The 18,963-nt window shown below is 38.1% G+C and overlaps 1 protein-coding gene across 7 annotated transcripts in view; it reads right to left on the reverse strand.

Moving 5' to 3' along the window:
- The window catches only part of ush2a (Usher syndrome 2A (autosomal recessive, mild)), a 395,330-nt gene extending 377,143 nt beyond the window's left edge, over nt 1-18,187 (reverse strand). For all 7 annotated transcript variants that reach the window (XR_009821723.1, XM_062025662.1, XM_062025687.1 and 4 more), the window contains exons 1-5: nt 17,700-18,187; nt 16,597-17,179; nt 13,246-13,460; nt 12,404-12,634; nt 9,905-10,073 (exon numbers count right to left, since the gene is read on the reverse strand). Coding sequence is in view for 6 of the 7 variants with exons in the window: in XM_062025662.1 (XP_061881646.1) it covers nt 9,905-10,073; nt 12,404-12,634; nt 13,246-13,460; nt 16,597-16,851 (870 nt within the window). In the remaining variant the exon portion in view is untranslated. The remainder of the gene's footprint in view (nt 1-9,904; nt 10,074-12,403; nt 12,635-13,245; nt 13,461-16,596; nt 17,180-17,699) is intronic.
- Nucleotides 18,188-18,963: the final 776 nt, after the last annotated feature.

An 18,963-nucleotide genomic window follows, 5' to 3' on the forward strand; every position in this document is an offset into this window, starting at 1 on the left:
GTTAATGTCTTCTGTTATAATTTGTATTAGCTTCTGTGTGTTCTCTCCTGAACAAAACGCTGTTGTATCATCCGCAAATAATACTAACTTTAAATCTTTTGTAACTTTACAAATGTCATTTATATAGAGATTGAATAATTTTGGTCCTAGTATTGATCCCTGAGGTACACTACAGGATATATTTAGCGTTGTAGATGTGTGTTCGCCTAGCTTCACGTATTGTTTCCTGTTCGTTAAATAACTTCTTATCCAGTTTAAGACCAACCCTCTGATGCCATATCATTCTAGTTTTTTAATTAAAATATTGTGATTAATTGTGTCAAATGCATTAGTTAGATCCATAAACACTGCCGCCGCACAATTTTTACTATCTATTACATTGGTAATTTCTTCTGTAATTTCAATTAAAGCCATCGAAGTTGAAACATTAGCTCTGTATCCATATTGGTTCTCATCGAGTATTCTATTTTTGTTTGTGAAACTCTCTAATCTGTTATTGAACAGTTTTTCACTGATTGTAGAAAATTGTGGAAGTAAAGAAACAGGTCTAAAATGTGTAAATTGGTGTCTGTCTCCAGTCTTATAAATTGGTGCAACTTTAGCTGTTTTCATTTTGTTTGGGAATTTACCTGTTTGAAATGATAGGTTACTAACATACATAAATGGTCCTGAGATTTTTTCGATAACCTTTTTTATTGTATCCATACCAATTTCATTACAATCAGTTGAAGTCTTAGATTTGCATTTTTTCACGATTATAACTATTTCCTCCTGTGTCACATTACTGAGGAACTTGGAGTTGGGATTTCGCTCTATGGTATCATTATAGTCCTCAATTGAAACTAGGTCTGGAATCCTTTCTTCCAATTTTGGTTCAATATTTACAAAGTAATTATTGAAGCTTTCAACTACTTCCTTTATGTGGTCATTATTTTTGTTTCCGTCTAAGAAGTATTGGGGGTAATCCCTCTTAGTGCCATTTTTAATAATGCTATTGAGGAAGCCCCATGTTGCTCTCATATTGTTTTTGTTCCTGTCTAATAATTGACTGTAATATTCTTTTCTACATGTTCGTAGTATGTTAGTTAGCTTGTTTTGATACTTTTTGTACTTATTTTCTGCCTCTGTAGTTCTTTGTGCTATAAATTTTCTATGTAATGTATTCTTCTTATTACAAGCATTTTTCAATCCTTTTGTCATCCAAGGTTGATTATTCTTTCTCTGCTTTCTACGGAGTTGTTTCCATGGACAATGTTTGTCATAAAGTATTATGAACTTGGTGGTGAGGAACATAGAAGATCTTGATAAGTATTGACATTGATGCAGTACTTGGTATCAATGTAGCTTTGTGACTTCTACATCATCTCAATGCTACCCACACCAAGAACACAGACCACACCAAGTATTAATATGGACATGTTACAGAAGATCCTACAACATCAACAAAAAGAACTGGACATGTGTGAGTATCAAGAGCACGCCACAATAGAGACTGACATGGAGATAGACCCTGATAATTTTTTCTCTGCGATTGTAAGAAACTGTAATTATTTTACCTGTGAACAATATGAAAGCAGTGTAAAATCAGAAGATAGTCTATCAATAATACATTTCAATAGTCGAAGCATGTACACTAACTTTGAGGCTATCAAGGATTACTTGAAAGAATTTAGTCATCCGTTTACCATTATTGAAATTACTGAAACTTGGTTCAAAAATGATAAAATTCCTTAAATTCCTTCTAAGTCTATCTGATAGCTCAGTTACAGCTCTTTTTATTACCAAATATGTGTTATATGTGTTTTATGTCGCACGTTTGCACCAAGAAAAATTCCTAGTTTGTGAACCCGTTCTCAAACAATGGCAATAAAACTATTCTGATTCTGATTCTGATTTTAGTCTGAATGACTATGAATTAAGATACACAAACAGAATAAATAAAATAGGAGGAGGGGTCGCATTGTACATTCATAAATCTGTTACATTTCAAGTTTTAACAAACATGACCATAGCAGTCGATGGATTATTTGAATGTTTAACAGTGGAAGTCCTAAATGACAAAAATACAAATATCTTCATGAGCTGTGTATACCGGGCACCTGGTTCAAGCATAGAAACTTTCAATGAGTGGATGGGTAAACTATTTTCCTCTGTGAACCATAAAACCATATTTATCTGTGGTGATTTTAACATTGATTTGTTAAACTCAACCAAGCAAAAACATGTTGATGACTTCATTGACACAATGTACAGTTTGTCTCTATATCCAACCATAACCAAACCAAGCAGAATAACAACACATAGTGCCACAATCATCGACAACATTTTTACTAACATTATGGGAAATCAAGTCACCAGTGGCCTATTTATATGTGATATCACTGACCATTTACCCGTTTTTACTTTATATGACTGTCATCTCAAGAAAACCAAAGACACTATGGAAAAAATCTCTAAACGAATAACAACTGAGGAAACAATCTGTGCCCTAAACAATAGTTTAGCAGTTCAGAATTGGACTTCAGTATACAGAGAACCAAATGTGGACAGTGCTTATTGTAATTTTTTTGACATCTTTACTTCCCTGCATAATAAACATTGCCCCGTGAAATAATATTTTATAAAAGGAAAAAATTAAAATAGCCCTTGGATCACAAAAGGGATCATTAATGCCTGTAAAAAGAAAAACAATCTCTACAAACTTTTCATCAAAATAAAAACAAAAGAAGTCGAACAACGATACAAGTACAAAAATAAATTAACTGATATTATAAGAACAAGCAAACGGTTATATTATCCAAAAAAAAACTATTTGAAAACAAAAACAATATAAAAGGAACTTGGGATGTTTTGAATAGTCTAATCAAACAAGGATATTCAAAATGGACATATCCTGATTAATTTATTGATGAAAACGGTGAAGATTATAATATGAGTAATGTAGTGAATAAGTTCAATAGTTTTTTTGTAAATGTTGGTCCTAAATTGGCTGTTGATATCCCATACAATGGAGTTACAAAATCAACTATTGAACAGAATTCTTCGTCATTCTTCCTCTCAGCTACAAATGAGCAGGAAGTGACAAACATTGTGCGGAAGTGTAAAAGTAAGTGCTCCACTGACTGCAATGATATCAAAATGATATTGGTTCAAAAAGTTATACTGAATATTGTAAAACCATTAACTTATATATGTAACCTATCATTCCAGACTGGCTGCTTTCCAAGTCAAATGAAAATCGCTAAGGTAACTCCGCTCTTCAAAAGTGACACCAAACACGCTTTCACTAGTTACAGACCAATCTCTCTTTTGCCTCAGTTCTCAAAAATCTTAGAGAAACTATTTAACTCTCGACTTGAATCTTTTCTTGAGAAGCATCATATAATCAATGACGGTCAGTATGGCTTTAGGTCCAAACGAACAACCTCAATGGCGATAACTGAAGCTATTGAAGAAATTACTAATGCACTGGAGTATAAAAGATATGCAGTTGGTATTTGTATTGATTTAAAGAAAGCCTTTGATACCATTAATCATGCAATTCTACTAGATACAATGGGAAGATATGAAATTAGGGGGCTGGCTGGTGACTGGTTAAAAAGTTATTTAACAGGGAGGGTACAGTTTGTAAAAATGGGTCAATTTTTATCTGATACTCTTGGCATTGCTTGTGGTGTCCCCCAAGGGTCCGTGTTCGGGCCAAAACTGTTTAATGTATATATTAATGATATGTTTAATACATCCAAAGTATTGAAATTTATACTATTTGCAGACGACACAAATATATTCTATAGTAGTGATGACTATAATGAGCTCATAAATACAGTAAACACAGAACTAAACATAGTAAATAAAATGGGTGGACACAAATAAATTATCTTTGAATATAAATAAAACTAAGATAGTGATGTTTGGAAATCGCAACATAACGCCTGAACAGAAAATAAGTATTGATGGTACCCAAATTGAAATCGTAAATGAGAATACATATTTGGGAGTAATAATTGATAGTATACTATCATGGAAACCTCATGTCAGACACATTAAAACAAAAATCTCCAAAAGCCTCTTAATTATAAACAAAGCAAAACTATACCTCAATGAAAATGCACTCCGTACTCTATACTGCACCTTAGTACTGCCATACCTTACATACTGTGTTGAAGTATGGGGGAATACTTACCACAACCCAATTCATCCTCTGATCATATTACAGAAAAGAGCAGTGCGGATCATTCACAACGTTGGTTATTTAGAACAGTGGTTCTCAAATGGGGGTACGCGTACCCTTGGGGGTACTTGAAGGTATGCCAAGGGGTACGTGAGATTTTTTTAAAATATTCTAAAAATAGCAACAATTCAAAAATCCTTTATAAATATATTTATTGAATAATACTTCAACAAAATATGAATGTAAGTTCATAAACTGAACATCAAATCAAGTAGGCTATTCCATTCATTACCATAAACCCAGAGTTTCCCCCATGGCCCATGCCATAATGGTTTGATCCTACCTGGCGGTGCCACACGGCACCAACTGTCAATCAACTATCAATGTAGAAAACAATGGAGGCGTGGTTAAAGCATAGCAGTAATGCAGCTGAAAACCAGGAAGAACATGTGCCAAAGAAGGCCAAACCTGAGCCGGCAAAATTCAGACAGTATTCCAAAGAATATGTGTTAATGGGATTTACGGCTTCGAGTTGTAACCCCCCCAAGGCATTGTGTTTTTTCTGTGGAGAAATGTTAGCGAACAGCGGCATGAAGCGGCCGCGCATCCTCAGCGGCATCTCCGGACAAAACACGCTTGCCATGTCGGTAAGCCACCTGATTTTTTAAAGAGGAGACTAAATGCATTCAGGTCATCTCAAGACACGATGCGGAAAGCCTCCACAACATCAGCCAAAGCCCTGGACAACGTTCCCTCTAAAGTGCGCGCCTGCGCAATTGCGCACCGCTCACGCGTCCTCAGCGCACTGCAAATTAATGCCGCGCAGGAAATCAAAAATCCCATCTGAACTTTAAACAAAATAAACACATTACAATTTATTCTGTATGATTTTGCAATGCAACTCTGTGAGTGACAGGTGACAACAAGAGTGGCCCCAATGAATAAAACAATCTTTGTCAACACAGTTCAATTATCGTCTGTCGAGACACTTTACGGACAGGAATTCCATCAATCACTTTATTGAGCAAAACTGTTTGTAACCACACCAAAAACATGAGTAAAAAAAACTTTTATCTATAAAAACTGGTAATTTTCTGCCATACAAACCAGGCTTAAACCAACTTTGTCATCCGTCGTTTCAACAGAAGCCGCTCGCTCGCTCACCTGCACCAACACACGCACTCATGGCACTTAGCCAGTGCTGCGTTTATGGCCACAAAAAAAGTCGGACAACCCCAACGCCACACAATGTGTAAATGCCAGGTTGTAACACTGACTCCACAATCACATGTGTGCTTATGGTACTGCCATTTATTAAGGATATTAATAATGCTAATATAATATTATATATATAATAATAATGCTTAATAATATCTAAGGATATTATTCATGATATATTTGTCACTAGACTAGTGTCTTTGCTTGTTGCTAAAGCCAAAAAAGCCGTTCACTATCGCTGAAGAGCTGATAATTCCAGCCGCTGCAGTGCTGACCGAGACAATACTGGATAAAAACGCAGCCAAGAAAATAAAGAATGTGCCTTTATCAAATGACTCTGTTTGCCGGAGAGTAGATCAAATGGGAAAAGACATTGTTGAGCAAGTTGTTGGAAAACTTAGCGACTCATTTTCCCTCCAGCTAAATGAATCCACAGATATTAGTGGAAATGCACAACTTGTAGGTTGTGTCAGATACATCGGTACTGACGATATTTATGACCACATACTTTTTTGTAAAACATTAGAGGGGAGAACAACAGGAGAGGACATTTTTGACAATCCCCAAAGAGGGCACTTTCAGTTGATGATTACTTCTGTGTAGAAATCTTTATTTATAATTGAATCACTTGTTTATTTTTCAACAAGTTTTTAGTTATTTTTATATATTTTTTTCCAAATAGTTCAAGAAAGACCACTACAAATGAGCAATATTTTTCACTGTTATACAATTTAATAAATCAGAAACTGATGACATAGTGCTGTATTTTACTTCTTTATCTCTTTTTTTCAACCAAAAATGCTTTGCTCTGATTAGGGGGTACTTGAATTAAAAAAATGTTCACAGGGGGTACATCACTGAAAAAAGGTTGAGAACCACTGATTTAGAACATACTCATAATCTGTTTATGCAAATTATTATAATTATTATTATAAAAATTATTGCAGCCTAATCTACAACGTTTTTTTATAAGACGAGTGCAGGCTCATAACTTGAGAGACTTTGGATATTTCTTATTGCCGAGAGCTCAAACCACTCATAAACGTTTTTGTGTGTCTGTATGCGGAGTAAAACTATGGAACAAACTGGACTTACAACACAAGCAATGCCAAACTATTAATCGATTTAAACTATTATACAAACATGTGGTCTGATTCAAATATAGAGATGAGGGTCTTTAATTTGACCTGCTGCTGTACTCTGTCTCAAAGTGTTAACATGTGCTCAATGTTTCCTTACCATTATTGCTATGTTGTCTCATACCATTATTGCTTTGTTGTCTATTACCATTGTTGGTATATTCATTATTCCTACATTGTTGATACAAATTATTGTTACAGTGTAATAATTATTGTTACCTGTGGTAATGCCACTATGATACAACATCTGTATTAATCTTTGAACAAAGTAAGAGTGAAACTCATGTGAATAATCACTGAATGGAGAACTGGGGGTGGGATTAAATAAATTATCTTCTTCCCACTCCCTTTCAGGCAAAACTGGACAATCATGCATTACATACTATACATTACCTTTTGCACTATATTAATTTATATTATTATGTGTTGTCAACTGTGTACTTGTTTATGTCATTGCCTGAAATAAATAAATAAATGAAAAAGAAGAAAAAGAAAAAAATTGTTTAAGAAATGTTCATATGCTTCATCAACCTCTTTTTCATTGTACACTTTGTCCCAATTTTGCTTTTCTAGCTCAATTTTGAAAGCAATCATCCTTTTCTCTGTGCAAAGTCTTCGAAATGTCCTTTTGTCTTCCATGTTCTTCTTGTAGTTTTCATCATATATTGTGAAAATTGGCAGATGATCACTAACGTCAGTTATAAGTAGACCACTTGTAGTGTTATCATCAAAATCATTGGTAAAAATATTATCAATAAGCATGGCACAGTGTCCTGTGATTTTGCTTGGCTTTGTGATTTTAAGATATAAACTGATGATGTACATTGTATCAAATAAGTCATCAATAGACTTTTGCTTATTAGGGTTCAATAAGTCAATATAAAAGTCACCACATAAGAAAATGTTTTTTTTACCATTGTCCATGTAATTTGCCTTGATCCATTCTTCAAATGTTTCTATACTTGACTTAGGTGATATATACGCTCTTTGGCGTATTTATTTAACACGTCTGACAAGTATTATACACATACGGCTGTAAGAAAGGAGGCAACATATATATATATATATATATATATATAACTGATGAATATGTTTTTGCTTTTTTCCTGACATATTTCAATGGTTATACATTCTAAGATATTATCTATAGCAAATGACATGTTTTTTACCACTTTGTAGTTCAGGTTCTTCATTACTACGTACACAGCTACTCCTACTCCATTTTAGTTGGTTCTGTTGATGTAGTTTAGTTCATATCCTTCCAGATCAAAATCTGTTCCTTTTTTGTCATCAATCTATGTTTCTTTGACAGCGATCACTTTGAAGGGTTCGTTGATGTATTCCAAAAAGTTCTTGATGTTGTTGTAATTTGCATACAAGCTTCTGCTATTAAAACGAATAATTGACAATTTGTTATCACATTTAATGTTGCTATTATATGGTTCATCTGTATAATAAAAACAAAATACTACTGATGTGGGAGAAAAAATTTGTATCTGGATCTATATCATTTTTTTAAATCCTGGTTTTTGTTATCTTTGTTGCAGAAATTTTTTAGTTCCCTATTTTCTTGTTCAACAATATTTGATGTTGTTTCAATAATCTCTATAACTGTAGGTGGATGCACTCCTGAATCTAGGTCTTCTTATTTAGTTGCCCCTTGGAACATAGTACTGTTGATGTAGAATTTAGGTGTTTGTTTTCTGTCAGAGTCCATTGTTATCGTTGTTGTGGAAGCTGTGTAAACTTTAAAATTTGTCCAGGTCCTTGATGTCATGGACAACAAGTACTCTTGCTTCTGGACTTCCATTCAGCTTGATGTAGATTTTATAGTTGGCGCTCCAGGTTCCCTGGATTTTTCTATGCCGTCTCATGTCGCGTGCTTTCTTGGCGATTCCAGCATTACGTTTTGTGAGATGCTCATTCATGTACACATTTGTTCCCTTCAGCTTCTTTCCCTGTCTCAGCAATGCCATTTTAGATTTTCTCTTTACGAGTTTCACGAGGACGACTGGAGTGGCGTTGTTGTTTCTTCCGTTCAGTGGGATGCATGTTTCGATGGTATTAATGTCGATTTCAATTTCCTTTGATTGCAGAAAGTTGACCACTTGCTGTTCTGCTGAGACAATATCCATTTCATCTGGTTCACCTACATTATTCACAGCTTTTGCGTAGGATCTTGGTTTAATTCGGTGCACTGTCACGATGATATCATTCATTCGTTTATCCTGATCCATTTAATCTATGACATTCCACAGCATGTTGTTGTCTTCTTGAAGGGTCTTCATTTGTTGGCGTGTTTCATAAGAGTCCTTTTTTATGTTGTTATTCTGAGTTTGCAGACTTTCTATATTTTCCTGCGGACTTTTTAGATCTTGTTTGTGTTCTGTTGTTGCTTTTCTCAGATCTTCTTTCATTTCTTCTTTAAATTCTCTCATTGTTCTTCTCCACTTTTCCAAAGTCATGGATTAGTTTTTGTAGTATCCCTTCTTGATTCCCATCATGTCCTGTGTCCAACCGCAAATCTTGTTCCCCTTGTGTCCTGTGTCAGCTGACACAGAATGTTTCGGGATTTCAGTTTTTCTTTTAGCTTTTGGCATCGCGGCAGGTTGCTGACGTCAGTGCATCTTGTGTCTTAAACGGCAGTTGCTTCTTTAGGGACTTGCGGCACTTTTAACTAGTTTGTTTCAACAATTTCGTACTTTGCGCCGTTCAGAGATCAATTTGAGGTGTGAGCCTGTCAACTTATATCACTCTGCGTCGTCGGAAGCACTTTAAAACAGCTATAAACTCGACGTAGCTTTTGGTTGCTAGGCAAACGCTTTGAATTGCGGTAAGGCGCCGTTGGCTTGAGGCTAACGGCTCTTCCAACTCGCTTTATTTCAGCGTATCAGTGCCTCTCAACTGACCAAAATCAGGTTGAAGATCCCAGGTGACTCTCCTGTGGCTGTGATCGCAAATCAGTGGTCAAAATCTTCAGACTTAACAAAAACTCTGGTAGCAGAAGCGCAGTCTTTTTCTTTGCGTCCTTTCTCATTGACAGAAAGTGAAAAAAAAATGAAAAAAAGAAAAAAACATCCATGGGCTGTTCACTCGTTGTCCAGCATAGCTTTTAAGGTGTTGGGAAGTGAGGTATACACAATGTACTGTTGCACAGCCCCTCTGGCTGGCATCTGATACACAAACTACTGCCTAGCTAGCTCCTTGTAAAACAACCTGGCAAATCTGGCTAATTATTTGTTTACAATTTACTTGTAATTAAAAAGGTATCAAACTACTCTTGTATATAAAAAAAACACACATTGATTCACAGAGGACTACAGACAGAACAACAGAAAAATAAATCCAATTGTAAGTGTGTGGTTGTGTGTATTACCTGTAAAACAAGGTGTGTCCACCTGCCCAACACAAGTCGTCCCTCTGTTTTGAAGCTGATCGTCAGAGGAGCTAAACTTCTGGACTGATTGTACCGCAAACTGACAAACTGTTCAGACACGGTCACTGAAAAAACTAATTGCTCTCTTGAACTCTTCTCCAGCAGCATCCTGAGGAAAAAAAGACAAACATTTTAGGATTGTGAACAAAATGAGATGAACTAGTAGGCATTTGAAGTCTGTTTCTCAGTTATAAGAGTTGAGTCCAAAAGCTCATGGAGTCGAACACTACACTAGATACCGTCTCTCATTCTGACATTTATACATGCAATATTAATATTTTACACGGCTGCTAGGTTTCTGGAGCTACACAGGTTGCAGACTCACACAAGCGAACACCCGCCGAGTGTCATATTAACCACCATCAGTGACATTTTATGGGAAATTATGGCTTTTATGAACCCAGAGACGCCCTCGATATAAATCAGTGATGGATGAATGAGAGAAGAGCATCTGTATGAAATGTCGGCACATGTATGTCTTTGTCAAAAAGGAAGTAACAGAAACAGCAGTCAAAAATATTTTGTCAAAAGGAGATTTATTTTGCTGTTTATACTATACATATAGGTTCACTATTTCATGAAATTTGCCGCAGGTGCAGAACAATGTGATGGTTTAGGAGCAGATGGGGTGTTAACAACTTACAGCATTATACAATTAGTCTTGCATGATTCTGTGACATGAGATCTTATGGCTATACAAGACACAAACATGACTGTCCCCGGTGCACAAAGCAAGGTTTGAAAGGGCCAGTATGAAATTACTAAAGACCACCAATGACTGAATGATTCAGTAAGTGAACTGATTAAAATGCCTCGACACTACCTACAGCCCTAAAATCAAGGTGAACCAAAACTTGGTAATATACAGTAGTGGTTGGAGTGAGCCCCCGCTACTGTAAAAACAATGCTTAGTAAGACAATGATTGGATGAGGGGGAGGATGTAAAATCACAGCGATCCAGAGACAAAAAAAAAAAAAAAGCTAGAGGAGATGGACAAGGGTGAGGATAGAGACCTCTTTTCATCTATATTCTTTGATGGCGGCCATGGTTGACTACAAAAGAATGATGGTGGCTGACAACACCATCCGAAAGAGAAAGAGAGAATGCGAGAGAGCAAGGTGCAGGTGCCATGTGTGGACAACATTTGTCTATCATTAGAATCTACAGACAGAGAACTTCACAAGCAGTCTCAACATGAAACATTAAAAAGAGATGTATTACTTTGATTTGATTAAATCAAACTTAAGAGAGCTGATGTTAATAATCAAAATACTTCTAAAGACAACATGCAACCAGTTATATTATCAACACAATGTCTTACATTTAAGGTGCTGTATGCTAATTTATCAAAGTTGTATTTTTTCAAACAAAAAATATTAAAAGAATGCCACTAGCTTGTTTATGTTACAATTAGTGTTTCAACAGAACATATATATTTTTCACATGACCATATTTTTCAGAATTATTAATTATATTGACTAGAAATTGCTCGTCAACCATAGAAGTTTGTGTGCCGTTCAGGCTTGTCACTAACCGCTGTCTTGTCTACGCATACATAACAGCAGTCCCAGAGATGCAACTAACAATTTGCAGTCATGTTGTTACAATAGGCCTTAGCTGTCCAAAGCACAGTCCTGAGCCAACTATTTGCTTTGTCACTTATAACACAAAAGCTAAGATATTGTATTACAATATTGCATATTGTAATATACACTGAATTGGTTTGGCATTGTTTAATGCATGAAATGCATCAATGTGGCTGTCCGCTTTCTTAATTTTTCAGTATGCAACACAAGTTTTCACTCCAATGCCATAGGCTACATATTCAATGATAGCGAATGTTAGTTAGCCAAATCACTATCATTAGCCAAAATCACACAGGGCTAATGTGCGTATTCTGTACGTGCATAGATAACGTCGTTACGTAAAAGTTGTAAATGGACAGCTTATACTGCTTAAAACACATTAGAAAGTTAGCACCCTCTATGCATCCGCGTAAAGGTTGCAAACAGCCCCTTTAAGTTTGGGGATCAGTATAATAATCAATGAGCTATATTTTTGGTCTCCTTATCCACTTAAAAACCTAAGAGGCATGCAGGTGCGTCACTTAGGACAAAACGCTAATAATGTCACTATATGACAAGGTAGAAGAGCAACCTGACCTCTTTTAAGCGTGTGTGACTTGCGTGTGATTGAAAACAGATCTTAGTGTGTGTAACTTTGCACCGACCAGCTTGAAACTGACCCGCCCACTCTCATCCCTATCTGTCACACACAACATAGTAAAGTATGACATGACAAAATTCAAATTGAAGGCTTTACGCATGGTAACCAGAACACAGTTGCTCTGTATTTTGATGACCACCTGTCTGACTCAGACTTATGAATATAACATGTACAGTCATACAAAAACACACAGTAGATAAGGCCAGACTCACATCTCTCCATGAGAGCTTGGTTTAATCCATACTGCCAGGGTGAGGGATCCAGAAGCTCCCAGTTTCTGAGAGGGTGTTGAGACCAAGCATCCCTGTTGGCTTGGTGGAAACATAACACTACCAGATCCGCCGGAAAGCCTTTTTGACTTGGAGGTGGTTTTATTTTCAAACTCCGATGTCTGAGGGAGGACTGGAGCGGTTTCAGTTGTGTCTTCAGTAACGCATGCACTCCTGGTGGGGAAAAAGGGTCAATATTGTGTAAATAGACTTACTTCATACATATACAACACGCCTCAGGGCATTATTAACGTTGTAAAGAATGCATTTGTTACATAGCTCTTCTATTTGAGCTCCTATGCTGCGTGAGTGTGTTTCTTATGTATTTCGGCACATCCGAAGGAAACCTGCGAAACAGGCTTGTAGGGATGATATAGCCTCCTGTGTTTTTTCCCGATCTAACGTATATTCCGCTCTACCCCGGTATTGAGCACTGTATAACGGATAAACCACAGAAACCTCGACTAAACAGTATATAAATAGTTCTACAGACATGCATCAGATATTTTCTAAGTGTGAGTTGGCACAAGAAAACTTCTAAGGAGGCACAGCAGCTTTACGAAAATACTGAAACATCTTTTTCAAACCAGCTAACGTCAGTTATGTTAAAGGATCATATTTTCATATGTTGAGAGTAAACGTCTGGGGTAAGCGGAAAAGTCCACACAATATGGTCCAGGAAATCTGTTTGTTCAGGAAGTAGGAGAGGACCCAACTGTATTATATTTTCTGAGGGAAAGCGTAATGTGCCACAGTTAAAAAACAATGTTCTTAATTATGATTACCTGTACACAGGTAGCAATAGTGGAGCATAAGGTGGTGTGGAGGACCTATAAGGACACTCCTGGTCGCAGGAGGCCTGATGGCACATGAGTAGCTCAGTCTGCAAGGAAGCAGGCTGGCAGTAGATGCTCCTTTCTGAAACCCCACAGGTGGAACGAGCTGGAGAAGTGGACACGGGTTTGAAGGCAGCAATGTTCTCCATTGGCGGAAAATGCCCCTGTAATAATGAAAAAGCTTGAGCAAGTGTGACCATTCCATTTTATCTGAACCTCATGTACTTCTTCTTCAGCCGTAACCCAACACACTCCGGATACAGTAATGACAATTGCATTTAATGCCACGCAATTTAACGGCTTGTGCGTTAACTAATGTATATGGGACTCATCTAGTGGATGGCCTTCCTTAAAATTCAAACATAAATGCTGAATGGAATGTGTTAGAAATGTGGAATACCAGAAATGCTACTGTACAGTGGTTGTATCGAGCACTGAAGAGAGACAAAGCAGGGTATGGCTTTTGAGCACAGTGAACGCAACCTTCAAATCGTAAATGTGTTCTTGCTCTATCATTGAACTATCAACCCTTAAAGTTTAAAAAACATGTCAACATTGCAAACTATGTGCAGCAAAGAAAGTCTGGACAGTTATGAAAATAAGCCCTGTTTGTGCATGCTGACAAAGTGCAGAAGTTTCCAAAAAAAAATGAAGTACACATTGGTCACTTACTTCACGGTCTTCAATGAAAAAAAAACAACTATCTACTCTTTGTTTTATGGTGACAAAGCAAATTGTGCTCCTGAGTTAATGTTGCTGATCAATTTGAACTCATTGTTATTTATTGAGTTTGTTTAATACAATTTTTCGGTATAAAGTGGCTCAAATCGGTCAAAACATTTTTATAGTTTAGATAAGGATTTATTAATTTTTTCAGGCAAATTGATGCACTTTAAATGTTTTCTGTTACAGACTAAAACATTATGTTATGCAAAGGTGTACTTATAACAATTTTATAGACACATGTTTTAGTCCCGACAGAGAGTGGGGGGTGGGGTGGGAAATGTTTTCTTCTTCTGAGGGGAAGTATTTGAGAAGCACTGGATTAATACAATGTAAATTGAATGTTATATCACTGATGTTGAAATCAGTTTTATTGTTTCTTTGGTTTTGTCAAAAACATGTCTTGAAAAAGGAGTTAACTTATATTTAGGGTAGTTTTATATTTAGGTCAATTCGTTGTTTCTATATCTTGTCACATTCAACATTATTTTCAAATTATTTTTTCTCATTCATTTGCCCGTAATCTTCCTTTGTAAAGTGTTCTAATCGTTGCTGTCAAATTATTAGTTTTTTTAATCGAGAGGCACAAGCGGTAGGAAATGGATAGATAGATGGATGGATAGATTAATCACATTTTAAATTTGGCTTAATCATGATTAACCACAGTACATTACTTGCTTACCTACTTAAATTAACCTACACAAAAGGTACTAATGTTTTAACAAAAATGCAATTTTATTGTCAGGATGCCATACACATTTTTTTTTAACGTTTTACTTAAATTAACATAATTTATTTCATAAAACTTGCTAACAGCTTTACATAAAGTCCTGGCGGAGTTTATTTAGAAATGAAATTTGTCAGCGAACACACCAGTTCATAGTCTCCTCACTCCTCCTCCTCATCACTGAGCGTATAACGGACGCCACCTTTAGTCAACCATCCACAGTAAAGGTAAAGGAGCATGTGCGCTCAAAATAACTTTTGTGATTAAAGGCCTACTGAAATGATTTTTATTTATTTAAACGGGAATAGCAGATCCATTCTATGTGTGATACTTGATAATTTCGCGATATTGCCATATTTTTGCTGAAAGGATTTAGTAGAGAAAATCGACGATAAAGTTCGCAACTTTTGCTCGCTGATAAAAAAAAGCCTTGCCTGTACCGGAAGTAGCGTGACGTCACAGGAGCTAGTATTCCTCACAATTCCCCATTGTTTACAATGGAGCGAGAGCGATTCGGACCGAGAAAGTGATGATTACCCCATTCATTTGAGCGAGGATGAAAGATTTGTAGATGAGGAACGTTACAGTGAAGGACTTGAGAGGCAGTGATGGACGTATCTTTTTTCGCTCTGACCGTAACTTAGGTACAAGCTGGCTCATTGGATTCCACACTCTCCTTTTTTTATTGTGGATCACGGATTTGTATTTTAAACCACCTCGGATACTATATCCTCTTGAAAATGAGAGTCGAGAACGCGAAATGGACATTCAGTGCCTTTTATCTCCACGACAATACATCGGCAAAATGCTTTAGCTACGAGCTAACGTGATAGCATCGTGCTTTAACTGCATATAGAAACAAAAAAATAAACCCCTGACTGGAAGGATAGATAGAAAATCAACAATACTATTAAACCGTGGACATGTAAATACACGGTTAATGCTTTCCAGGCTGGCGAAGGTTAACAATGCTGTGCTAACGACGCCATTGAAGCTAACTTAGCAACTTAGCAACGGGACCTCACAGAGCTATGCTAAAAACATTAGCTCTCCACCTACGCCAGCCAGCCCTCATCTACTCATCAACACCTGTGCTCACCTGCGTTCCAGCGATCGGCAGAAGGACGAAGGACTTCACCCGATGCGTTTGGCGGCCCGGAGACGTAGGAAGTCAAGGTGAGGTCGGCGGCTAGCGCGGCTAGCGCTCCAACAAAGTCCTCCTGGTTGTGTTGCAGTAGTCCGCTGCTAATACACCGATCCCACCTACAACTGTCTTCTTTGCCGCCTTCATTGTTCATTAAACAAATTGCAAAAGATGTCCAGAATACTGTGGAATTATGAAATGAAAACAGAGCTTTTTGTATAGGATTTTACGGGGTACCATAACTTCCGTTACTCTGACTTCGTCACGCGCATACATCATCATACCGCGACGTTTCAGCCGGATATTTCCCGGGAAGTTTTAAATGTCACTTTATAAGTTAACCCGGCCGTATTGGCATGTGTTGCAATGTTAAGATTTCATCATTGATATATAAACTATCAGACTGCGTGGTCGGTAGTAGTGGGTTTCAGTAGGCCTTTAATCTGCAACTATACATGATAATACATTTTTGTGCTCAATCACATGAGTTAACTAGTTATTTTTGACAGCCTTGTTGTAATGTTAATTTTTTGTTTGCTTTTTAAATAGGTGGGGGGCCAGTAAAAAAACAAGTTGCGGGCTACATATGGCCCTCTGACTTTGGACACTCATGGGTCAGTGGACCTTCCTAATGATTCCTTACAGTAAATAAACATTGGTAGGAACATAAATATATGTTTTAAATATTTTTCTTTTATATTCTCACCTGTGAAGAAGCAGGTTTTGGAGCGATGCAGAAGAGAGAGAGCCATAGGAACATGTGATGCCACCTAATCATCAACATTATTTTACAGCTGTTGTCTTTTTGCTGATGACCAAGCTCCAAGAATGGAATTCTGCTAGCTTCCATTTCTGTTTGCATCTCCTCCGTCCTTTGTCCTACGACTTTTTTCTTAACTTTTCCAACTTCCCGTTGAAATTGATGTCCTCTCTTCATTCTCTCATATATTTGTCTCGTCATTTAAAAAGTTCTCCTCTTTGCCGTTTTTAAGTGTACTTCCACTATACTGAAAGACGCCACAATCTAATGTCCTACACCATAGTACAGAGGTTTTGAACCATTCCGGAGGCCAGAGGGATGTTCCAGTAGTTGGAGATGTCTTGGAAACCTTTGACCGCCGCTTGAATAAGTGATGACTGGCATGGTTTCATGGTTCCAGGGTTACCAGGACATTTTTAACTGGCCGCTGCCCCCAGGGTTAAAGGTGCAAAGCTTCGGTCTGGGTTAACTGCGCACACACAGCAGAAAACACAACCAAAGCCTTGCAGGATAGATGCGATTTTACAACCTGGGGAGGGAGAGAGAGTGGAAAGAGAGATATGGTCAGACCAAAATCCAAAATGAGACAAATCTGAGGCAAGCAAAATGCCATGCAGGCTATTCCCCGGCCAAAGCCCACACTATCATGTACAGCTTGATGGAGGAATGGCTCAACTGATACTGTTACATCACTTTCCCCCCTTTTTCTTCATTCCCCATTGAATTAAACATGCCCTGTTTCCTCCTGGCATCTGGCCTCCAGGTTCTCATACAACTCAACAGCTTTTTCTCGCGTTGGTTAGCTGGAAATTGAGGCTTAGGCCAAATCTCTCTTCATTGCAATGCTTATCAGCTTCAATTTCACATTTGGACAACACACACACACACACACAAAGGGAGGCAGTCGGGCTCTAGTGTTGAATTACTTGGACCCCGGCTCACAATAATGTGTCTTGGATGGCACGGACACAGTGTATCTAATAATGTTGCTGTATGCCGTCACACATTTATTACAAACAAGCAGAAGAGGTTAGAAACTGGTGGCTCACCTGTTGCTGCCGGCTCCTCGACATAACAAAGCTCCATTCAGCTTAAATCCTTAAAAGTGCAACTTGTTGTTGTTGTTGTTGCGTTAGCACGTGTACCTGCACATGCTAGCTAAACTCGCGACGCGCAATAAAATAGTCAATTTGTTACTATTCTGGCTCTAAGACAGAAACGGAATAACAACAAAACAGAAGTTGAGTGCGGGCTCTCCTCCTCCTCCTCGTCGTCTCTCATTGGGAAGAAGCCGCGACGCACTGGCCAGCGCCGAGTCTAAGCAGATTAGCACCCGCCACCATCTGGCGGGCGACGCGGTAAAGTAACGTAGACGTCACGTCAATTTACGTTACGTTACGTTACGTTATGTTATGTTATAGGAGGCGGGTAACGGAATCCAATATGTGGCAGAAGCAAGCAACAGTAAAAGGACAAGACTGAAGACAGCCCAGCGTTGATATATTCACTAATCACCCACAAGAGGTGCTGTGAGTGCACCCGCAGTGTGGGATGAGGCTGTCAGACAAGTGGCTCTCACCGGGAGGTGGACGCTGCTTCTGTTACTAGGCAACCATCATGATTATTCATTACGTCACTGACGTAAATTTAGCAGTACATATCCTGTTGAAAACTACAAAATGCGTGTTTGTCCTCTTTAAGTGTTTTTATGTATTTATTTATTTTTTAATTTTATAAACCTTTATTTATAATATGAACATTTACATACAATCCATCCATCCATCCATTTTCTTCCGCTTATCCGAGGTCGGGTCGCGGGGGCAGCAGCCTAAGCAGGGAAGCCCATACTTTCCTCTCCCCAGCCACTTTGTCCAGCTCCTCCCGGGGGATCCCGAGGCGTTTCCAGGCCAGCCGGGAGACATAGTCTTCCCAACGTGTCCTGGGTCTTCCCCGTGGCCTCCCACCGGTCCACCTCATCTGGCTCCTCTCGATGTGGAGGAGCAGCAGCTTTACTTTTGACCTCCTCCCGGATGGCAGAGCTTCTCACCCTATCTCTAAGGGAGAGCCCCACCACCCGGCGGAGGAAACTCATTTCAGCCGGTTGTACTCGTGATCTTGTCCTTTCGGTCATAACCCAAAGCTCATGACCATAGGTGAGGATGGGAACGTAGATCGACCGGTAAATTGAGAGCTTTGCCTTCCGGTTCAGCTCCTTCTTCGCCACAAGGAATCGATACAGCATCCGCATTAGTGAAGACGGCGCACCGATCCGCCTGTCGATCTCACAATCCACTCTTTCGTCACTCGTGAACA

Source organism: Entelurus aequoreus, linkage group LG02, assembly GCF_033978785.1.
Source record: "Entelurus aequoreus isolate RoL-2023_Sb linkage group LG02, RoL_Eaeq_v1.1, whole genome shotgun sequence".
Lineage (NCBI taxonomy): Eukaryota > Metazoa > Chordata > Actinopteri > Syngnathiformes > Syngnathidae > Entelurus > Entelurus aequoreus.